The 25,656-nt window shown below is 36.2% G+C and overlaps 1 protein-coding gene and 1 long non-coding RNA gene across 3 annotated transcripts in view; both read left to right on the top strand.

Annotated features, from left to right (window-relative positions):
- LOC131042430 (succinate-semialdehyde dehydrogenase, mitochondrial) overlaps nucleotides 1-25,656 on the top strand; it is a 290,490-nt gene that overhangs the window by 102,618 nt on the left and 162,216 nt on the right. For both annotated transcript variants that reach the window (XR_009105256.2, XM_057975696.2), the window contains exons 11-12: nucleotides 6,178-6,255; nucleotides 18,345-18,411. Coding sequence is in view for 1 of the 2 variants with exons in the window: in XM_057975696.2 (XP_057831679.2) it covers nucleotides 6,178-6,255; nucleotides 18,345-18,411 (145 nt within the window). In the remaining variant the exon portion in view is untranslated. The remainder of the gene's footprint in view (nucleotides 1-6,177; nucleotides 6,256-18,344; nucleotides 18,412-25,656) is intronic.
- LOC131042431 (uncharacterized) lies at nucleotides 2,478-4,092 on the top strand. The gene is made up of 3 exons (XR_009105257.2): nucleotides 2,478-2,869; nucleotides 2,977-3,384; nucleotides 3,486-4,092. It is a non-coding gene; the product is annotated as an uncharacterized LOC131042431 (long non-coding RNA).

The following is a 25,656-nucleotide window of genomic DNA, read 5'->3' as shown; positions in this document are numbered from 1 at the left end:
TAATATTATATTATATTATATTATCAGCATCATATTGTATTAACAATACTATTATATTAACAGCAGCTTATTATATTAACAATATTATATTATATTAATAGCAGTATATTGTATTAATGATATCATATTATATTAATAGCATCATATTGTATTGACAACAATCTTATATTCCCATATTTATACTGTACGTATTTCTCAGGCAATGATTGCTGATGTCTTTCCTTATGTTTTCCTTAATTAAGTAGTACATCCAGGTTTTTATATTCTTGAGTCTCTTATATAAATTTAGAATTGATTGTTAATGACTGTTGTTTTAGTTGTATTAATGATAATATCAAATTGTATCATTAGTTTTAATTGTATTTAATTGCATTAACAATATTAAATTATATCCAAACTAATGGTTGTATTAGTGAAGTTAAACTGCATTAATAGTAGCATGATATATTATCAATATTCCTCATACCCGTAATGATTACCAGACAAGGTGCTGCTGATACCACTTAATTTGTCCCGTATACACCTCTTATTCTCTTTTTCCCTTCGTATTCTCCTTTTCCAATCCTTCTGTCTCCTCTTTTCTTACTTCCCTTATTTCCTCTCTTCCTCCGTACTCTCTTTTCTCTTATTCTTCTGTGTGTATCCCGTTTGGAGGAAGGTGGTCAAAGGTATTTAATTTCTTTGACTGGTTATGACCCTTCCTAAAGAATATGACTCCCCATTGAGTCGTGCCTTTTCTGATTAAAATTTGTTATTCTTAAACACAGCCTAATGCATTGGTAATTTGATCGGTGCTTTCCGAATAAACAAATTTTGATATAAGTAATGCACACATTAATAAATCCTGAATAATTCTATTAATAATAAAATGTGATTCACATATTAATAAATAATTTGTGTATAATAATTTTTAATATTAATTTGTGAATAATAATAATAATATTTAATAATTAAATATTAATAATTTCAAATAATCATTTGTTGATTATATTAATTTATAATAATAATTGTTTCATTTAGATTATAAATAATGATCAAGGAGGGGACATGACAGTCCGTCCTTCCCGAATTTGCTTGTCCTCAAGCAAATGTTTATTTTAATTTCCTCAACTAAGTCATCTACCAACATGAGTTAAACAACACAGAGCATATACATGGGAAACACGAAGCATACACGTGGAAGGCACAAAGCATGCACATGGAAAACACGAAGCATACATATATGCAAACACGGAGTATACATGTGAATACACACATTGTGAAATTTCTTTCTTGTTATGAGTAGAAACACAAATCAACACCAGCTTGATGAAAAAAACATAAACACTCAATCTAGTTTGTGATCTCAAGTAGAGTATTTAAGAATTTCAAATGGAGTAAATATAATGAGTTTGATTAGCCATATGGACAAAGAGGATAGATAGCACAATGTTTGGATACTTTCCTCAAGTATTAATTAAATGGACATGGCTTAACTCCCTATTCGCCATTAATGAAAGAGAAAAGATTTAGACACAAAGAGATGCTCGTAGCGCTTATCAGGCCCAAGAGCGGTACACTCCCCCTTGGCCCAACTGATGGCAGACTTTCAGTCATCCACAGCGGGTTGCTTATCTGACAGAGGCCTAGTTTCTGCTGACCTCATTGCTCTATCTCTCTCCCACACTAGTGTTGAATGCGAAGTATACATCTATTATTAGTCAATTTCTTTAAGATTATACTATTATCAATGAGATAATTCCATACTCATTCCCTAGTGAGACCAAGGAGAAGTAGGTGCAATAGGATGCCCGTAGTGCTTATTAGGCCCAAGAGCGGTACACTCCCCCTTGGCCCAACTTGTGGCAGATCTTTAGTCATCCACAGTGGGTTGCCTACCTGACAGAGGCCTAGTTCCTGCTATCCCATGGCCCTATTCCCTTGTATCTTACTGGGTTTGGGTATGCAATTTATCCATTCATCATTACTTATTAATTAATCCATGGTTTCTTTATGGGACTAATCCTTGTCATCTTGAAATCACATTAATAATGCAATTCAATAATGACTTGTAATTTCAATAAATATTTGTGTATGCATTAGCCTTCTCCGTATTCACTTCCTCAGTGAGATCAAAAGGATTTAGACGCAATGAGATGCCCGTAGCGCTTATCAGGCCCAAGAGTGGTTTACTCCCCCTTGGCCTCACTAATGGCAGACCTACAATACTCCCACTTGGCCTCACTAATGGTAGACCTACAATCGCCATAGCGGTTGATGTACCTGACAAAGGCCTAACATCTGCTGACCTCATTGCTCTACCCCATTTCCTCACTAATGGTCCGTATGCAACAATGGTACAGGTGGTGACTGACAATGCAACAAATTATGTTGCTGCAGGTAAACTTTTGATTACAAACTAATTTTGTTTGCAAATTAATTACTATTTTGTAACTTCATTAATTACAATGCAACAAATTATGTTGATGCAGGTAGACTATTGATGGAGAGGCACCCATCTATAGTTTGGACTCCATGTGCCTCCCATTGCATTGACCTCATGTTGGAGGATATTGGAAAGCTCCCATGGGTCAAGAGATGTGTAGAAAGGGTGAGAAATGTGTGCAAATTTGTATATAAACATTCATGGGTGTTGGCTCCTATGAGACAATGCACAAAGCAGGAGTTAGCTCCTCCAGGAATCACAAGATTTGCCACAAACTTCATCACATTGCAGTCCATGCTTCGTTGTAAGTCGGCCTTGAGACGTATGATTGTTGATAAGTAGTGGTCTTCCTCATCCTATGCTGCCACCCCTGCAAGGAAAGATATGGCAGACTGCATTTTTGATGAGCGAGACTTTTGGATCCCTTGTGATGAGACAGTGAAGGTAAATTTTTTTATAAATTCAACAATTTAACTTTTTGTTTTATAACTTATTCATCATATTCTCTTATTTGCTCATTTTTCTAAATTACACTATTTTCAATTTTGCAGTTTGTTAAGCCCTTGGTGGTTTTGTTGTGAGTTGCGGATGGAGAAAAGCCCGCAATGGGCTATATATATGAGGGGATGGATAGAGTGAAGGAGGGCATCAAATCCGTCTATGGAGGAGATGAGAGAAAGTATGGTCCCATTTGGGAGATCATTGATAGGAGATGACATCATCAGCTTCATAGGCCCATCCATGCAGCAACCTATTATCTGAATCCGACATTCCAGTTTAGCCTACTTTCAAGGCTGATGTGGAGGTCCTTAATGGGCTATACTCAATCATAGAGAAGATGGCACCTGTTGGTTCTACTTAGACAGAGCTTATTCGAGAGCTATAGTTGTTCTCAAATGCACAAGGGGAGACCTTCTCTCGTCCTATCGCCAAAGAAAGTAGGACAACTATGATGCCAGGTAAAAATAAATTGTAAGGCTTAATTTTAGTTTTATTGTATATTGTTAATTGAATTTATGAGTGAGATCGATTTTATTTATTTTTCTCATTTCAAACTCAGATAATTGGTGGAGCTTTTTTGGCCCAATGACACCAAATCTTCAGAAGTTGGCCATTGGCATCTTGAGCCAACCATGCAATGCATTTGGTTGTGAGCACAATTGGAGTATGTTTGAGCACATACACTCCAAGAGGCTCAATAGATCATTCGTGGAGAAGATGAATGATCTCGTCTTTGTTCGCTACAACCTCCGCTTGAGAATGAGAAAGAATGCATTAACTGACATCTCTCCTATCATTCTAGATGAGATTGATCCCGATGCAGAGTGGGCCACTGAGACAGATCCTGTGGCTGTCTTTAGTGATGATGACACTGATTGGATCGACTAGGTAGATATAGAGGCTGAGGCTGTAGCCATGGCAGAGGAGGAGCAGAGAGCATGAGCAGAGATAGGAGATTCAAAGACAGATAGCGACACAGATGTTCCTGATGTTGGTGAGCATGGCATGGTGTCAGGGGGAGCGGCTATTGCTGCTGAATCATCCAGGACCTACCTTAGATGCCTTTGCAGGGGGCTAGGGCCAGAGGATGCACGCTGCTCTGAGCCATAGGCTTGTAGTTGTATTTAGCTTTGGTATTTGTATGGAACATTTTATGATGATCATATGATGACATGGATTTTTTATTCCATGAGTTTTGTAATATTGTATACATTTGACAATATTTATATATCTATGTTTGTTATTTCCTTGAGCTACAATTTGCGTTTATGCTTATGTGATTGATGTATACTTGTGTATGTAATCAAATGAGCCAAGTTTGATGATGTTATTGTGTCTTTAAGGTGTATTCAATAAAGGGTGCATGAAACAAGTTTTAAATCTTTAAAAATCTCTAAATTTCTTGATATTTTTCACTTTCCTGAGTCCAGCTGAGTCTGAAGCCGAGTTTGACTTCGAGTCCCGAGTCCGAGTCCGAGTCCCGTTTACACCAGCTATTTTATATATTCATTGTAACCTATCACTCCTAAATCACGATAGCTTTTTGTTTTTATAATATAAATATTAAAAATTATGTTTTTTTATCCATAGGATATCACAATTATTTCTAATAGTATGTCAAAGTTATAGGATACCATAATTAATTCTAGTAGTATGTTGATTTTTTTTTTGATAGAATAACTGAACTACATAGATATGACATCTTAGATCCTTTATATTTTGAGGAAAGTTTACATTTCTACACATTATTCTATGTAAATTGCAATCGGTGTAACCATTGCACCTCTTTCCATTGCAAGTGCTAATAAATACAATAAAATAATAAAGTGTCCAAACTAGTGTGAAAAAGCAGAGCTGCTTTTTTTGTCCATTGAAGGCTATGTGAAGCATACAATTTTTTCTGTGTTTTTGAAGGCTTGTATGAATGTAGTCAGGAAAAATCTCTTTGAATTTGCATTTTGTAGTTGCAAACAACTCCATGATTTCATTTACTATTGGAGACACATTTTCCCAATGTTGTGAAGGGCAAAAACATGAATTTATAGTCATGAGGGGGAGTTTGAGCTGTTTTTTAGGGCATACAAGAGTCACAAAATGAAAATACACAAGAAAGGGCTTGAGCATGCTCCTATATGCTCAACTATTTTGTGGTTATGTCTGGGACGTAACCATAGAGTGCTTGGGGTGGCAAGACCATGACCAAACTGTCCTATCCACGCTCTTGACCCCACTTTGGAACCACTCCATTCAGTCCTACAATGGCACCTAAATGCAAGGAATTCGGTAACATATCTTTTAGCTTGATAATTTCAATCTACATGAGCTATCTGACTTGGAGATTCCCATCAGTAATCTCAAGGCTACAATAATTGAATTTTGATCACCATTAACAAAAATATATTTTGCTTGAGTTTGTGGACTTGCACCACTAGAAAGAAGCAAACCATTGCTTATAATCCAACAACTATTGAGGGGAATCATTTTCTATAACGACCATTCAACATCCTTGTATGCTTGTATGAGTATTTAGCCTTTCTAAGTCCATTCGTAGGTGAATGAGGTGAATCTTTCATGTGTAGTTTTTGAGTACTCTGCACGTGCTTGGTCTTATCCTTCCAATAGTCATCCTTTCTCTTTTAAATCAATGAAGAGATCATGATCTATTTTTGTGTTAATATTCACTCTTTTGTTTCTTTTTTCTTTCTGTGAGTGTGATTGTATATCAAGATCTATTATAGTTTCTTTTTTTTAAACTCCCATGTATATATTTATAAATTGTGGAATGTGTCTTACATGAAAGAGAATCTATTTCCAAACTTTCATCAAATCATGTTCTTCTAGAATTGATTTATGGAACTCTGTTCAATTGGTTGCCAAGTGTTTAAACAAATGGACTTGATGTTTTGATTGTTATGTAAATAATAAATTTAATCCGCAGATTACATCTGAAGCCTTTTGTATATGTTGGTCCCTTGATTTTCATACAGAATGTTGACTTTTTTTAATATTTTCACTCATCTGTGAAAATTGTGAACAGCACACATCTTCAATGAGATACTGAACTCTTGGTAGTCATTTGCCTTGAAATCCTTAAATTGTCTAGTCTATAATTTTGGATTCTTCCTTGAATTTGTCTTGGATAACAAACTTTTCCTGGACTAGTGTTATCAATCAACATGGTATAGTCTTAGAGGATAATTTCATCTGATTATAATCTTCTATCAAACATGATCATTTTTCTGTGTCTGCAGGTGTCATTGGAGCTTGGTGGTAATGCACCTTGTATAATCTTTGATGATGCAAACCTTGAAGTTGCAGTAAAAGGCACTGTAAGTAAATCTTAATATAAACAATTTATCTTGATCATGCTGATGTTATGTTTCAATAATATCTCATGATGTGTATGAATTCAATTTCCACTGAACTTGCGAAGTATAAAAAAAAAGTTAATATGCATCTAAAGGTGTATGCTATTAATTGCTGAAAAATTCTTAACCTTTCCATATCAAATCCAAATCTTGTCAAAGCTAAAAGCCAAATCTTGTTGAAAAATCCCCAACATTCCAATATCAAGTGGGGATGTATCTTCTTGAAAAGTAGCTTCTATCTTGTCCTCCTAAAGAAAATGATCCTTATCAGCTGAATATATGCCATGGGCTCTTGCAACTGTCCATGATCATTCAACAATCCCTTGGAAGAGCTCTTTCCTGAGAGAAAGGGACAGAAAAGAGGAAACTGGGTTCATCTCGTAAGCATCCCTTAAACCCTATACTGGTTGAGAAATTCTGGAAGACATGATTTATTGTCTCCACTTTCTTATACGTAGTGCATAAAGTGTCTGCAATACACACAATGCTCAACCATGCTTTGAAAGCTAATCTTTGTGCATTACTAGGCAGCCCAACATCAAATGAGTAGTCATGCTTCCATACCTAAACAATCATTACAGTGAAGTTATTTTTCAGGTGCTAGAGATTTTTCTACACCATTCAGCTATTGTAATTGTTGTACCTTTGAGTGTCATTGATTTACTTTGGTTATTTGTGGCCGTCGATATAGTTTATTTCCTTGTTACTACTGTATGCAAATTTATTTAACTAACTTTCAACTTCAGATGAAGCTTATTGTTTGTTATGGTCAAGGTCTGAAAATATTTTTTACTTGGAACAAATTCCCTTCTTAGGTCAGTGATGCATTTATTCTTGTCTTTACCTTAGGACAAAATCCCTCAAATGAGAATTTAATGACTAGGGCACTTGCTTGAGACAAAGCCATGGTTAAGCTAAAGAATGCAAAACAGATTTTAACTAATATTCTGGCCATAAACTTAAGGTTCTTAAAGCTTTCGAGTACCCTTAACGTTAATTTATTGAGAGAAGTTGGTTGGAGTCCAGATTGGGGAGCCATAATGGTGAAGAGTGCCAAGTGACTTTCTTGCATGCATATGGTAGGCTGATGGTCATAATGGTGAAGGATGTCAAGGACTTCCCTAAATTTTTTTTAATAGGTTTTGCAAGCTCTGGTATTTTGTTGTTTGGTGCAGGTATCAAAAAGGGATGATCCATAACAGCTGTGGTAATAAATAAGCCTCATGATAGCAGCACTAGATATGTGAAGTACTCAAACTTAATTATGACTTCTCATGGCCATAAATTAGTGTTAATTTTAAAATGAGCAAAAAATATAAGGATCATTGTTATGGTCAATCAAGGGAATTGATTACCTCCTATCAATTGTTCCTATAATAGGCCCTGGTCCCAACTTTATGGCACCTAATTGTATGTTGTTAGCGAGAGTTACATTTTTGTAACCTATATGCATATATAAGTATAGTTAAAACTGAAGCCACACATATAATATCACATAACATCCATGCTAGGTAAAATACATTGTTTAGAACCATACAAAAACTAGAAGCTCTATATTTAACTAATGCTTTTGTATCAAAATTTCAATAAACATCACAAAAAACTATGCTTACTCTCTAGTAGAACTTTAACACCTAAAATTTTACTAGATTGATCAATATCTTCTTTAAAAGTAAAACCACTGTAATGCCCCCTCTTTCCTAGATGATCAGTCAGTTGCAGATATTTGTCTATTTCCATCTCCGTAGACAAATCTTGTGGTTAGGAGATGTCAGCGCTAGCAAGGGGTTTTACACCTAGCCATTTTCTAGGCCTGGATGGCTTATTTTATCAGTACTTTATGTTATTTTATCATAAAGTCACTTTTATGCTAAAAATAGAAATATTATAAAGTGAGTTTATAAGGAAGAATTATAAAGTCAAACTAAAACATAAAGTACCCCCTTGGCGCCCACCTAGACAACTTAATGTTGTTTTAAAAAGGTGGTTTTTCTTATTTAATGAGGAATAAGACCCTCAAAGGGTCAAACTCTTTAAATGAGAGTTTATTTTAATAAACTCAATGAAATTTAATAAAAGAAACCCTATTTGGTATTGCTAGGGTTGGAGGTCATTAAAAGAACGAAGGTGGATTTATTTTGGCATCTTTCAATCATTTTTACAATCAGCTTTTTGGGAATTGTTCTTTGCAACTCATTTCAGCAGCATGGCAGCTTTGAGGAACGAAAACTCCTTGAAGACAAGTGGATTTGGACGATACCCCAATTCACAGAATGGAGGGATTCATTTAGAATTCCTAATTGTGCTTCAATTCAGACTTGTTTCAGCAGTTTCAGAGAATTATTTGCAGATTGGAGAGGGTTTGGAGACTTCAGAAGGCAGCCATAACCTCATTTGCAGCAGCCGTAGAACTTCCACAGGCAGCCGTACCATTTGCAACCCCCCAGATTGCTACACTTGTTCGATTCAGCCTATTGAGGGTTTAGCTTTCATGGAATTATGGTTAGCAGCACTATACATCAGTATATCAATAAATTCAACAGGCGGAAGGAGTACATTTCTCATTCATTTATTGATTTTGCTAATAGATGGAATAATCCTACCTTGGAGCTAGGCGTGGAATTCAATAGTTCTCCAAGAATTGTTTTTTGGTAATTATTGTTGTCAAATAAAGCTCATTGGAGCCACTTCCAGCATTTGGGTGTTCTTAGATTGTATTTTGCTTCAGTTTCTTTAATAAAACGCATTCCAGGCATGGCATGGGACTCTTGGTGTGCAATTCTATTGTCCTAGTGAAATAGATTTCTTCATTGTGAAATTATCATTTTGCTGCTCCAAAATTCAGAATTTTGAGTTTTATTATCAGTCAATTATATTTCAGTATTTTAAGTTGAAAAGTATTGCTACATTGGCATTCTTGCATGATCAAACCTTCATACAACTATTGGTATCAAAACCAAGCAAAAGCCAAAAAAAATTAAAAAAATCTTAAACCACCAATCAGTAAGCAACCAGCATCATAAAAATCAGAAAATATTTCGAAAATCTTGGTTGGGGATCTTTCAGTGGTATCAGAGCAATGATCCTGCCAGCCTGAGGGTCCTTTGATTATTTCTATGCATCCTGGAATAACAGGACCTTATAGATACTCTGCATGCAGAAGAGCACAGGGACATTTGGACTTTGACATGGGTGATAGACTTGAGGATAATAGGAGTCCTTGGATAATAGGAGTCCTTGGTAGGAGGAGAGGCAACATCCTCCTGATCTAGATGAAGTGTTGAGAACTCTAGCTAATTCTCAGCCTAAGATTTGTAGGCACTAGATAGACTTTAGGATACACTGGATATGTTGGACTTGACTCGTCACAAGGATAGGCGTGGCAGACATGACAGGTCTGTTTTTGTAGCTGGGAGCCGTGGTAGTAGCAGGACTCCTTCATCATTGGATAGTGCATCTATTTCTCCTAGGCGTGACATGGCTCATACACGGACAACTGACAAACCTATGCAGCCCTGTTTCCCTCCGAGAGATGAGCCACCACTAGCAGACTCACTAGAGAGCGTGGCTTATGACTAGTGGCACCATGGTTTGGTCATCCAAAAGCATGGACTCATACATTCTTACACTGAGTTTACTGAGCGGCTGATTGCTAGATTCAACCGTAAGGATGTTGAGTTGTACTATAGAGATCTTGCACTGTTGGGACAGACTAGACACGTTGAAACTTAGATGCCAGACAGACATGCAGTGATGTTATTTATTGAGGCTCTTCATGACAGGTTACAGGGATTGGTTAAGGCTCTTAAGCTTAGGACCCTTCATGAGGCTATTCAGACTACCCTGGACCTTGAGACTACACCACCACCCACTTCTTATCAGTCAGATAAGAAGTTTTTGTTAAAATTCATCCTTTGTGTCTTTTGGCACACTTTCCAAGGTTAAAATTTGTTTCAAATCTTCTTTATTTTGGGTTTGTGCCTCTTTTCAATCTTCTTTGGTTAATTTTCAATTGTTTTTAGTCTTCTTTTTTGCACTTTTAGTGCAAAATTGGGTTTCAAAGACTATATTGCAAGCTGGGGGAATTTTTAACCACATTGCAAGTGAAACTAGTCCACTTGTAGTCGGGTCTCTAGGACCCGATTACAAGTGGACTAGTTTCACTTGCAATGTGGTTAAAAATTCCCCGATTACAAGTAGGATAGGGTCTTTAGTTGTTTTGACATGTGCAATTGGGTCTCTAGGAACCGATTACACATAAAGCCCTTTTCTTTTGATCATAAGTCACTTGTAGTCGGGGATTATATCATGAGTTTTTTTAAAACAGTTGTCATCGGGGAAAAATAACCCAACCTCAAGTCTTTAAAACACTTGCAATTGGGAAATAGCAACCCGACTTCAAGTGTTATTGGGCGTTCAAGCATCATTGTTCTTCTTTGAACTTGTATTGAGCTTCAAACAACCCGATTCTTCTTTCTTTCTCCACGTTTTCCAAGGGATTCATTTATGTTTTAGTCTTTGATTTCAAGGAGTGTCCATCTTTTGGATCGCCTATTATGTTCCTTGAGAGGGTTTTTGAAATCTCATTCAAGTCACTCTGGTGTTTTGCTCTCTCTCTCAAGGGTTTCCTTTGATAGGTACTTCCTTTTCATCATTTTTGTTCATGCATTTGTGGATGTTTTGAATAGAAGTTCGTTCTTTTGGTTTTCCATATATGGATGAATTGTTTGAAAGCTTGTGTCTTGCAAAGTCAAGTTTGAATGTCCATCTTATATCATATTGCCCTTTGCATACTTCAAGTCACGCCTTGGTTTTCATATTAATGTTCCCTAAAATTGGGTTTTGCCAAGTCAAGCGGATGATATGCGTTTGAAGTCTTCTTAATCTACCACCAAACAAGAAGATGAAATACAAATATGACAAGTACCAGAATGAGGTTACCCTCACACAGATGGTCTCTCTAATTGATGAGATTTGGGATACAGAGATTGGACACGTTGACATGTCTGAGTTTTTGGAAAGAACCGAGTGTTCACCAACACATGTGATGCAGCTGCTTCTGAATAGTCATATTCATCTAGTGTCTTCATTTCCAGTAGCCTGCCTTAGAACTTGAGTTCGTTCTCGGATGTGCTTCTCATTTTGATTGAGAAACGAGAACAATCAGAGATGAAGATGGGAATGTAATTATCAGGTTGGATGCAAAAACAATAGATAAAATCTTCAAAGTTCCCGTATCTCCTGTGTATGTTGACATAACCATGAAGAGTGCCTTGGATCATTATAATCAGAGGAGATCAAAATGTATTAGGCACATTAATGCAAAATGGCTGAAAACTCCTCGGACCTGTTTCTCGAGATGGCCTAAGTTGTATAGATGTGACTTCATTGAAGAAGTGGGTGACATGGTCACGCTTCCTAGCAGGATCATGGGTTTGAAACATTCCAATGTATTCGAAATCTAGATGTACAAGTACATCGTGGTCATGAGGAAGAATGCATCTCACATCTTCTGGGGAGAGATTATCAGTGACAACTTGTGTGATCAGATGTCACAAGTTCATAACACTCCCACTTTCTATATGAATTCCTACTTGGTTTATATTGCAGCGTCACTTAGACAGTTTCTTGGTCTTTCTACCAAGGGTGACAAATCTTGAGTGCCAGTATGGAAATATTATGATCAGTTGACTTTGAGGCCCATTACAGAAGAGTGCAGGACGCATTTTTTGGTCATTTCATGTGTCTCTTTGATAAGACGCTCAAGAATAGGAGGGTTTTTGAGGCTGCATGGAAGAAGTTAAGTGAGTATGGATGTTTGTTTTTGCAGTTCCCAACCTTCACATATATGAGGGTTGGATGTTTTGAGGGACAACCATACATGTTACCTCGATATCCTACAAATAAAGTTCTCCTGATGGAATTGGCAAGACAGTTGATGGCAACTCATGCAGTACAACTTGCTAATCATAAACTTGGTATAAAAATTTCCTCACATAATCCACTGCAGATTGGTCGATATTCATTGAATACCTTAGCGAGGGCCAAGGCAATGGAGACAAAACTTCAAGAAATCAAGTTGAGGAAGTTTATAGCCAGAAAAGATTTTGACTATCGAGGCATGAAAGACAAGATCAAAAGGCCCTTCACCCATGTCTATCGTTTGGAAGACATCTAGGTTGATCTCCGCACTGAAGAAGAAATCAGGAGAATAGACTACAGTAGGTTGACTCTGGAGCAGATTGTGGATCTTGATTTAACTAGAATTCCAGAGGGCATGGTAGATGATGGAAAGATCCTCGATCCTGACTATGTCGAGCAAAGAGTTACAGAAGCTCCACTTCCTTCTCCACAATATTCAAAGAAGGAATGTGACTCTATCATTGATACGTTTCAGCCCATCCTTGCAAATACAAATGCTTGGCTGAAGGATGATAGGGTCAAGACTATAAAGATAAAGGTGGAGAATGAAAGTAACTTGGTTGGGCTTGCTGGGCGAAGATCTGAAGTTAGGATCAAATCTAAGGAAGGTGCTTCTTCTTTTGGCACAATGATCAAGCTGCGAGTGAGTAGGGCCTTGGTTATTCCTCCATCAGAAGTGTCATTAAAAGGGAAGGAGAAAGCACAGGTGCAGATCCATGTTGTTGATGCTGAGGATGAAACCCATGATGAGAATGCTGCAGAATTACCCCCTTTAGTTGGTTCAAATTCTTCTCATACGACTATTCCACAACTGTCATTGGATGTTCCGATGTCTCCAGTTGACACAGATTTGGATTCATTTTCCACTGTATATGTAAATCCTGTGGAACCGAGTATATCTGCTGGTATTAACACAGGATTATCCGCTGAAACGTCTCATGGCAGCCTTCAAAATGTTTTTGAGATAAATCCTTATGTGGCCATGTCCAGTGTTTCTCTTTCGGAGGTTGATACTTCTGCTTTGAACTTTGAGAAGTTCATGATAGAGGCAAGTAGTGCGTTATCACATGAGCAAAGAATTGTTGCTGTTCAAACAAAAAATTCTCCTCGAGTCACAACTGTGGTACAGGTAGAGCCTGTTCCTTCAGAAACCATAGTTGTTGTCTCAAATATGAGTTGATTAGACCTACCCCCTTGGCTGAGTTTGATCACACCAAAGAGGAAGAAGCAGGAAATTTCTCCTGATATCTTTGATTTTCGGCAAGTTACAAAACTTAAGCCCAGAGCCGTGAAGAAAGCAAAGACAGTTTCGCGGGTGGTGGTGGATAAGGATAAGATAAAGTATGCAGAAGTAGCAGAGCCACTAGTTGAAAAGCCACCGGAAGAGATGCAACTGTCAGATTCCAGGCTTACCAGGATAGAACTTGGTAAGTAGATGCATAGAGGTGAGCATGATGCCACGGATTCAATAGCCCTCTTGGTCCAGAATTATGATGAATTACTGACGAAGAAGAATGAGCTTAAAGAGAAGAATTCACAACTCATTACAATAATTCAGAAAATAACGAATTCTTTAGAGCAAGTTGACCCATTGACTTCTTCTACTTTTGAGGAATCTGTTAAATGATTCGAAAAGGTTGTTCAGAAAGCCAGAGCAGTTGATACTTGGGTTGATCATTTGATTGATCAAATTACCCAAGTAGTGAAAAAGGTGTTGCATGTTTTGAGCAGCGTTAGAGCAGCAAAAACCAAATTGAATGAGAATTTGGAAGTTTTTGAGCAAAGTCTTAGCTCAATTGAAGAAGATTTGAAGATCTAGCATCAAATGGATCAGTTTAAGTTAGAGGTACTGTGCAACCATATGATTATATTTGACAAAAAACAGTACATAGAATTTGATGAACTTTTGACAAACAAATCATTGGTTGTCAAAGAACTCATCAAAGATGTTCAGGTAACACTTGAGATGAGTGGTGAGGTTGAACAAGAAATACTTTCTAATTTTGATAAAATGTCTTGTAAGATTCTAAATTCAGATGGAGAGTTACTTGTAGCAGATGAGGTACTTGTAGAGATGGTTTCAAGACTCCGTAAGGAACTAGAAGCAGAACAGTTTACTGTGGATTCAATCCATAAATTTGTGAGTTGTCAAGTATTTTATGATAAGATGCAAACTGTTCTTGAAGAACATAAGGAAGCAATGGTGAGGTATTATGATGTGATTATCAAGACTATTGCAGTTGCCAAGAATACTTCAGGGCGTGATCCAGAAAGATTGCAAAGGCCAATCAGCAGTTTCTAGTCTTTCATGTCTGCGAATGAGAAGGAATAAAGAGTGTCCCATGACACTTGGTTTTTGTTTTATGTATTTTGCTTCTAACAAGTTATATATAAAGACAATTTTTGTGATTGCAAGCGTACTTTTCACTTGCACTTTTGTAAAATGTAATTATGTGTAGAGCAACTACAAGTTGAGTTAGATTAGGATTGGAGTTGGAATAAGTCATGGTGGTTGAGAGAATATTTCAAGTTAGTTAGGATCCTCCCACCTTTTTCTCAAACTCCCTCTCCTATATATACTTGAGGGAGTCTATTGTATATTTTTTTTTTTTACAAGCAATTAAATTCTATAGGATTTTATACTCATAAAGACTTTGAGCTTTATAGTTGCAAGTTGTCATCTTTTGAGTAATATAAAGAAGTGTAGGATTTCAAACTTTGTGTTGAAATCTTGCTTTGTTCCCATTGTTTTCTTGTGTCATTTTGGGATATATCTTTGTGCTTACTTGAGGTTGTGGAAGGCTATTGAAAATAGCTTCACCCCAAATAATTGCAGACTTTGTGTTGCAGATATTGAGGGTGAAATTAGTTTTAGTTCGCAATTTGAAGTTGAGAAGGCATTACAAGGCTTTGAGCTTTTGATAATTTTCATTTTAGTCTTAGAAGCGCATTATATTTGCAGACTTTGTGCTGCTGTACCTTGCACTTGTTCTTAAAAATTATTGTTATAAAAGGGTAGATAGGATTTCAAATATTCAAGACTTTGCGCTTGATATTGTTTTCCCGTCCCGAAGGATGTGACAGAAGTCTTTGTGCTTTCAGGAAACTTTATTTGCTCACTCTCATTTCAGGAAATTGATCCTTTGCACACTCAAAAGCTATATTTTAGGTAATAAGAATTTGGTAACACAATTAATGGTATGCCAAAGGACAATAAGTAAAACAGATTGATGGGTTGTGCTTTTACTGTTTTACATTTGTATCTGGTTTCTAGCAATGAATTGTTAATGGCTTGTAATCAATATCAGCAGCATCAAGTGGCTGCCATTGAAGATATCGTCTACAAGGATGCTGGCAAGAGAAGTTATACTGAGATTATCCAGGAAAGGGGCGAGAACATGCTGTCCTTTACAAGACACAACACTGACACCTACCAACCTGCCCCAGTGCTTCAGCATGGGGAAGAAAACTCACAGCAGATTCATCACCCACAACCTGAGTCTCCCACAAGTGATTGGACATGCTATGTTGAGAAAGATACAACGATAAGCTGAAACAGTGGTTCTGGTTCTGCAGAACTGTCAATGATTCATAATAGCAATACTTTATGCTGACAAGATTTCTCTTGTTGTAAAATTACCCTAAAAATCCCGAGTCTGAAATCTGCATAGTATTTTTTGCATTGTTCTCAGATGAATCTCAAAAATTTTAAACTCCAAAGGAAACAAAGTTAGAAATACTATCCTAATAATTGCTCATTAGTACTGTTAGTTTTTGGTTTACTTTCATTGTTGATTCTAAAATCTACAGTCTTTTATGCATTGTCCTTAGATGAATCTGAAAACTATAGAACTCCAAAGGGAACAAAGTAAAACATACTATCTACATACCTGCTCATTAGTACAGTTAGTTATTAGTTTATTACACTGTTGATTCTGAATCCTGCAGTTTTTTTTTGCATTGTTCTCAGATGAATCTCAAAACCATTAAACCTTGAAGGGAACTAAGTTACAAACACTATCCTAATACTGCTCATTATTATGGTTAGTTTTTAGTTTATGATCACTGTTGGTTCTGAAATCTGCAGTCGTTTTTGCATAAAATTACAAACAATATTGTAGCACCTGGTCATTAGCACTGTTAGTTTTTCGTATATATCACTGTTGATTCTGAAATACGCAGTCCAGTCTTTTTTACATTATTCTCAGATGAATCTCAAAACTATTAAACTCCAAAGGGAACTGTGATGTCCCCTTCTAGCTAGTGACATCATGCTAGCCAATGATTAGCCTATAATTGGACCCTCGTAGGCTAATGTGGATGGTTAGAGGGTCTTCTGAGGATTGTTTCTTCTCCAACATTCAGGGAATTGGCCTTTGTTCGATATCATTTGGACTCCATTTGCCATACTTACTATGTATAGTAAGTCAGGGGTAATAGAGATGGACCCTTTCTATTTTTAGAAAGTGTGTTTGGTCACACGGGGAATTATGAGGAGAGATTCCTATTTCAGACGGCATAGCAATCTGACAAGTATTTCAAGAGATATTAAAGTTTAAGTGACTTAAGTGATTTATTTAAATATTTTAATGTTATAATAAAGTTATAAAGTAACTTATAATAATAAAGTCACTTTAATATTATAAGGTGCAAATATAAGAAAATCTTTTATCCCACATTGGGAAGAAAAGTAAGTGAGCTCCTACAAGGAAAGAATAAATTAACATGAGAGGTTCTTTCTTATCATCGGATTATTGTCAATTGCATTTGATATGAAATTGGGAGAAGAAGCCAAGGGTTTCTGATTTCAGTTAGCCATTGGAGAACGTCAATTCTTCAGTGTTGCAACCATTTGAGGTGGTGAAATATCCACTGAATTTGGCATTTCAGGAGAGCTTCACTTTGGAGTTCTATTTGTGCTTAAAGTAAAGGAATAACAGAAAGGGTTTGAAGAATATTGAGGACTATCGAGTGCAGACCTGAAGATTCATTGGCAGCCATTAGTAATTGTTCTTTTTAAAGTTTGTTCTTGCTGCTACAGTGCACATGAACAGTACCCATGAACAGTGCGCATGAACAGTGCGCGTGAACAGTGCCGCGCTATAGTATTTGTGCTTGATTCCGATTGCAACTTTCATCTCCATCATCGAGCATCACTATTATCAGCTTCCTCTTGCAACTATTAGTAGCTAGTATTGAAATCTTAGGCATATAATTTTGCTGTTGTAAGTGATAACTTAAAATCAGATTTGGCATTGCTGTAGTCATTTTGTAAGCCAATTAGTCTTGGCAAATCCATAGCAGCATTGTACTTAGGGATGAATTCAATAAAGAAGATATATGTTGCATACCATTTGTTTGACGAAATGTCCTTTTAATAGCATATATGATCAGCATAATAGTTGCATGCCAGTTGTTTGTCGAAATGTCAGTTGGCTGTAGGTATGCATTCCATATCTAGTTTTCATGTATATGCATTGAAAATACCAAAAAGAACTGCACTCGCATACTAGTTCATTGTAAGAGGTATTGTCAACATCATTGGTGAACTTCCTAAATTTCTTGGCAACTTTCAAAGTGTATCAAACAATCTGAAATACAAAAATCAGAATAGAGAAAGACAGCATACAAAGTGTTTGACAATATTCCTTGAGCCAAAATCAGTCAGTTTGGGCAAGGGATATTATAGGAACATAGTTACCAACACTATCCTAATACCTGCTCATCAGCATTGTTAGTTTTTATTTCATTATCTTGCTATTCCGGTTGGTTTCTTCTAACTTCTTTACTTGGATGACTATTACGCAACATGTATAATATGATATTCTGTATTCAGCTTTACCTATTTCAATCTTCTAGTGATGTTGCTGGGTTTTGATGTTTCGTAACTTTAATTTTCCTATATCATTATATTTCATCTTTTATTAAGGAAACGTTGACCATATAAATTATAGAATTTCTGAAAACTCTGGGGAAGATCTTGAATTTTAAAGCATCATAGGTGGAATGGGAGCATTACAGTTATAAATAATAAGTTAATGTACTTTGTTTTGTAATTTTAATTAATGTTCACTGACTCTGTAATATTTTTTTCTTAACATTTTAATACCTTTAATTGTGCTATACAGCTGGCAGCTAAATTTCGTAATGCTGGACAAACTTGTGTTTGTGTAAATAGAATATTAGTACAAGAAGGTATGACATTCCAGTCTCAACTTTTTCTTGATTTGTTATAAATTCAATACATCTTCTATTTGAATGATAGTTTATACTATTGTAGGAAACAATATAACATCTTATGATCTCTTATGATTATAGTTTCTCACTTGGTAATGGCGTAATGGTGAATCCTTTATGTAGATAGGTCCAAAAATAATTGAACATTGATCTGATGTATGCAGTATGCAGACAATCCAAGTATAACTATATTTTATGATTCTCAACTTTTGAAAAAATGAATCCGGCAGCCCTGTTGCAAAGGTCTACTGTTTTGCAGAGCAGAAAGTTCTATCCCTTGTGAATGTGTAAGCTATGCTACCGCAATGAGATTTTATTAAGCATGCTGAGGGATCATGTAATGCCCCCCTTTTAGAATTTTTGGAAATATCTGATTTATTTGAAACAAAATGAATTGTAACCTATGCACCTCCAAGTTTTTGGGATTGGGGCAATAGGGAATGGGTGGATGTGTTTCTGAGATGGATTTCTGCAAGGCCATTTTTTAGAGGACGACTATTAAAAATCAAGGGAAAAATTTAAATATAAGGAAATTCAAATATTCATATGATAACAATGATCAATTATTCATCATAGACATTATAGAACCTCTGTGAACATGGGTAAATGAATAAGAATTATGTCTCTCTCTCTCTCTCTCTCTCTCTCTCTCTCAATATATATATATATATAAGCACGAGTTAATAAAGACATGCCTGGCTGGTGTGTACATTTAGGTGGGATTTATTATTGAATTTTCCCTGAAGCCTTCAAGACTACACATTATGTACTCAAACTCATTAACAAACAAAAACAGTTAAGTAAAATGATAACATAGGGAAATTTCAAATATTCTTATTGTAAGATAGATAAGGCATTCATCATAGACATTAAAGAACCTTTGTGAGCACGGGTAATTGAATAGGAATCATGATGTTCTTTATATATATATATTAGCAGAGTTAACAAAGACATGCCTGGTTGTTGTGCATGTGTATATTCATGTGGGATATATTATTGATGTTTTCATGACACTTTCAAAACTACATGTTATGTTGTCAAACTCATTAACAAAGAGGAAAAATTAAGTAAAATGATAATTGGTTATATTCTAGTTTGACCTCATTTGGGATACTAATAGATGGGATTATTCTAGGAGTTGTTTGTACAGAGCATGATTGATACAGTTTTGCAATATGAAAGTGGCATTTCTTATCGACCATGATGTAACTTGTATTCAGCAGTATAATGACTATAGCATGCTGACTTTGTTTGTGATAGTCCTTGTATACTGAACAAGTTGTCCAATGTACAATTTAATCCTTGGTTGTGACTTTGATTGTGAAGATGTAGAGATCTGCAACAGGGGATATGTATTTTCATTTTGTAGATTTTGTGATCATGATTAATCATTGGTCTAGGGGAAACACCCCCAACCGGGTCAAGAGGTAGCACCAAGCCCAAATGAAGACCTTCAAAACCACACTAACCTTCATGACCCCACTCATCCCCTTTTTTGAATCGAAATTGTGTTTTGTTTTAAAGACAAAAAAAGTGCTTGGTCACGTCAAGGGACAGCTAGCCATCCCTGGAACAGTTTGGACATTCGCAAGCTGTCTTGGGGACAACTAGCTGTCCCCTTCTTTTTTACGTTTCTTGATTTTGTAGAAAAAGGGGTATGGGGAGGGGACGTGTCGTGCCCTTCCCAGCATCCCCAGAATAATCCCTATAGGGGATGGGGGCATTTAGGGAAGAGGACACATCCCCAAGGAGCATAGACTGTAACAACAAAACTGAAAGTGGAAATTTATGTTGACGACAACTACAAGCTGGAATCTTCATATCAAACCCTCAAATATTGACAAACAACATCACGTACATCAATTATTGGAAAATTTGAATTGTTTAAGTCAAGATACATGAAATACAATTGTTGATTATGAGTGATATAAAACTTAGGCTGCCAAATATACTCACAATTAACTATAACAGCAATACGAAACCCCTGAAATTGAATTTATTTCAACTGTAGCAGCTGGAAACAAGATACAATGCTGATGAAATGATGCTTTATTATAGTATGAGGATCCTTTTGTCCATATATAATTTTATTGAGACAAGGAGTCATAAGATATATTAAATTTTAAATTATGAATCAAAATTTTAAATTTCTTATAACTAATAATATAGAACAGAAAAGAATATATGTCCACAAGGCTAAAAATACCCTCTTAATATATATAAAAATAAATATTATATATTATCCAAAGATCAATGAGTAATTAATAAAAAAATTGAAATAGAATATTTAAGTTCTAATTAAATGAATACTAGTAGAAACACAAAACAAGCAAGAAATTTCGGGCTGATTCATTGGACAATGTGAGATGAATATAGGAAGAAGGAAGAAGGAAGAAGAAAGGAGCAGGAAAAACAGAGGTAGAATAAAAGAAAGGCGATTGTTTTGGTAGGGGGAAATAAAAATGACTCTGTGTGGTAGTATGCTTTTATCCCTGCCGCTGGGTTATAGTAGGCAAGAAGTTATTTTCTAAAAACCACAAGAAAATAGGGACCAATGAATTAGGGAAATAACCTACAATCAAATCAGTCTCATCCTCAATACGAAATGTGGCAAGAAAATACAATTAGGGATGAAGAAAAAAGGTGCTACCATCTTTTGTCACAAGGGAAAATTGAATACCATTAGGAAGTCAAATAGTCAAGGAGGAAAATCATAGGGCATTAACAACTCAAAATAAGTTGGAATTGGGAAAATCAAAATTGCATTTGAAGAACATGTAAGAATCCTTACCAAAACTGATATAGATTTTTTGTTTGTTTTGTTATTGATTTTGATTATGAGAAATTTTGTCACACACCTGGCTATTTAATGGTCTGAATTCTGATTTCTGATTTTCTGATTTTTGTGTTTGTGTGTTGTTTGTCTTCAATGCCAAAATATAAACAAATGCTTTTAATAGAAACAAGGTTCACCAGTGCTGAAAGAACATACCATACTTATGATTTTTACCAAAATATCAACAAGCACGCCCTTTATATCTACACATGAATTTATGTTTTATACAGAGCACAAAGTAACATATAATTCTGGAAATATTTTCAGACAGAGAGTTTTAGAGCTTATCACGCAGCCTTAATTCCATGCTTCTATTCATGTGAATAAGAGGTCTCTGATAGGAGCCGTTTCATTTCACTGTTTCTGTAGGGACTGAAACCTGTTTGCACTGCATAGTGTTACCAAAGAAAAAGCACACACAGCACCTCGATATTTAAACCCGAAAGGAAACTTGGACAGGAAGGAAGCCACGGGGTTTGCAAACATAACCCAAGCTTTTATGGCAGTCTGATTAGTAGCTACTGAATACTTCGTAATGAATAGCCTCCACGACCAAATACATATGGAATTCGTCCAAGGCGATGAACTGTGATTGTTGGAGTTCCTCACGTGACCAGTGCTTTGCCTTGGAATCAGTATGAAATCTGCTATGGCTGCCACTCAAATTTCAGAAGAGGACCCCAATAAATTGTATATACAAATATCTCCAGCACTGCTGTTAGACTTTAATATTGAACCATACTTCTGCAATTAGCACAGCACGAATTGTGAGTGAATCGGCCTCATCCAGAAGATTAGGCTTTTGTCCAATCTTTGCACATCCCAAAGGGGTTTTGTCCTTGAAGAAGAAAGTCACCAAACTCCGTTTTCATGAAAATAATATCACATAATGATCAAAATGTGAACCCCATCAATGATAAAAGGGTGCAAAGGCTTCAATCCCAAAATCCCAAGCATAAAATTTGATAAGAAAAATATATTCGGACTCCAAATATGGGGACCACCAAAGGCTAGCAAGGAGAAATCATAATAATCTCACTTCATTGACTTTCCCCCCACTCACTTTTAAAATATAAACTTATTTTATAAAGTTGCTTTATAAAGTTGACATATTAAATAAAGTAACCTATAAAATAAATTTTCATAGATGATCAAAATAATCCTTCATAAAATCTCCTTAAGCCAAAAACACATTCCCAAGCACCAAATCAACCCATGGGAATGTGGAAATGGGCTAATCTTGCCTCTCATGTGATCATGAAAAAGAAGAGGACATTATAGAACACCACCTTCTTCTTGAAGTGGGCAAATCCTTTCTCTACAAGGGAACACATTCAAAAATGGTGAAAGGAAAATTGGGGTTAGACAATTAAAATTTAAAACTTATGTAGAGTGTTTTTCCAAATTGAATACGAATCCAAAGAAAAGAAAGGAGACTTTTTTAATGGAGGTCCCTAGCTTACGGATGGAGTAGGCTTCTAAATTAAGGATTGGGAGATGGATTTTTATTCTATGGAACATAAAATTTACACAACCCTGATGTGGATAAGGTTTTATAATTTTCCTTTAAAATATTTGAGCCCTAAGATAGTAAAGGACATTAGTAATTTCATTGGGACCTTCACATTACTAGGTGAAATACAATAGAAAATAAATTTAGATTATGTGTGTGTATATGTGTTTATCTAAATCAAGCTAAACATTTTCCTTCCTCAATTAATACCCAAACTAAAGAAGAGGTAAGAAGCCAAACAATAGATGTTGAGGGGCCCTCAATTTTTTCCCCAGTTATGGGTATTCAAAGGAACAATCTAAAGAAAAGAAGAATAAAGTGATTGATATACCAATCCCTAATGAGGAACCTACTCCTATGAACAAAGAACATACTCCACAAAATACAAAGGATAATTTGATAGAAATGAAGTATGGGAAGAACATGAGTATTTTGTTGGTGGGAATAAGGTTTTGGACTTAGTAAAGGTCTTGTACCTAGTGTTTTTGCTAGTTCCTAGCAGGGGACTTATTTTCATGACTTAAGTTTACTTCGGTGTTCCACGGAGAAGCGTCCCCCTCAAAAAAACCTGCGTCTCCTGTAGGGGGACGTTTCCGAGACTTGGGGACTTGGGGGAAACGTCCCCCCACAACACCACCACTTCTGCTACCTTCGCCACCTTTGGCAGGGACACTGTTGGGTCCCTTGCTATATGTTACCTGCCGTTACATATTGATTGCAACCTTTAACTTTGTGAAAACTAGTTGGCCTTTCATGGGGCACTCATAGAGATGTTATATTGCAGATTTTGCCTTGAAAATTTCAATTCACCTCTATTTTTTATATCAGCACCACCTCCCCCCACCACCACTCCGCCACCGTCCCCCCACTGTCTCTTTGCCGTCCCCAAATTTAGGCCCTTGGTCCCCTCGTCCCCGAAACCCGTCCCTGCATCCCCATGTCCCCTAGTCAGGAAACTCCGTGGAACATTGGTTTACTTAGGTCCTAGGTGTCCTAGAAGAGTGGTTAGTTGTCACATGATCTCATCTTATCTTTTGACAACTGCTTTTAGCTACCTAGGTCCCCACTTTAGTTGTCTTATTGTATAGGATTAAGACATGTCACAATCCTTTCTAATGCTATCTCTCACCTTACCTTTATAAGCAAGGCCTCTCATGTACATTTTCATGCCCATTCTTGATTCATAATGAAGCAAGCTATTGTTGCCATTCTCTCTCTCTTGTGGAAGTTATTTTGGTCTTATAGGGTTCTTGGGGTTGTTGAGGAGTCAGCAATCAACTCCTACATATACCTTGTGAGGATCATCCATGGAATTCCTAGAAAATCAATGCCTTTGATATTACATTGGATCTATTTGGAATAAAAAATGATATCAAGAAATTTCCTTCCCCCAAGGACAAGGAGAATGGAGATCAATAGGAAAATATAAATAAGGAAACATTCAAAGAAAAAGAATTGGCAATAATAGAAAATAGCCTGCTTCAAATATGATTGATGGGTAACTAGCGAGCCTTTGATAATACATTGGATCTATTTGGAATAAAAAATGATATCAAGAACTTTCCTTCTCCCAAGGAAAAGGAGAATGGAGATCAATAGGAAAATAGAAATAAGGAAACATCTAAAGAAAAAGAATTGGCAATAATAGAAAATAGTGTTTGCCCTCTCGGGTGAATAACTTAAAGCACACAGATAAAACACATAATGCATAATAATAATGCCATAGATACCAGATGCAATATATCAGATGTTATTCCATTCATAAGTCGTCGTTGTTGTCCACAAGTTACATTCGGAAGTATATAAAGATGCTGAGGGGGTGAGAGTGCCAACTGTCGCACTGCAACTACCACCCCTCGGCTGCCAACTAACCAACACAATTACAACTTAATTAACTAGTTTTATTTCCGTGTACAATATTGCCGCCAACAAATAGCCCACTTCAAATATGACTCATAGATAACTAGCGAGGTCAACATAGTTGAAAAAGAAGGATAACTAACAAGGAACTGCTCATTAAGTGTAATGTCCCCTACTAGGTTTAGGCTTGTTTTAACCATAATTAATCTATTTCAATATACTTGTGACTTAAACTAAATTGATTAGGAGACAAATCTATCTTAACATGAATCAAATCTGTGATATTCCATAGTTCAATTAATTTATCAATTATTAATAAGTAAATTGTTCATCTACCATACTAGATAATTAATTTAATGCAAGTGTCAACCTTTGTTACTACTTCAGTTCTAAGGAAGAAGAGGATGCCTTTGTTACCAAAGCGCTTAGAGACCAAAATACAATAGGCTTCCTCAAAATTTATGGATCCAAGCCCTTATCCTATCTTGGGACCATGCCCTCAAAATTTACGGGATGCTGAACCTTACCCTATCTTGGGAATCATCCTATTGATTGAATTTAGACCACCCCTCTCTGGAAACAATTCAGTCTCTTCTTCTTAGATACTGACAGTAGCAACAAGAACTAGACTATAAGTATACTAACTTCTCATGTATTATGAATATATATGAAATTAAGTATAAATGTCATACATATTGCAGTCTGTATTAATATAACTATTACATTCTGCATAAGAACATTATCAGGTTTCATATATTAAGCATACATATTAAACACATCCCCATGCATACCACCAAGAACAAGGATGTGACTGCCTATTACTTAATAACAATTCTGATCTGATCTGATCCATGGTGATGTCACTGGATGCTTTGATTCCTTTTCTTTATATCTCTCAATGTGAAGGAGAGGTTACACCTCTTCATCATGTATACCCTTTGGCAAGAGACACACCCTTTCAAAGGGTGCAACTCCTCATTATTTCTGCCCTTTG

The sequence above is a fragment of the Cryptomeria japonica genome, chromosome 1, assembly GCF_030272615.1.
Source record: "Cryptomeria japonica chromosome 1, Sugi_1.0, whole genome shotgun sequence".
NCBI lineage: Eukaryota > Viridiplantae > Streptophyta > Pinopsida > Cupressales > Cupressaceae > Cryptomeria > Cryptomeria japonica.
The sequence above is the reverse complement of the archived record's forward strand: the minus strand, read 5'-3'. Positions and strand labels throughout refer to the sequence as shown.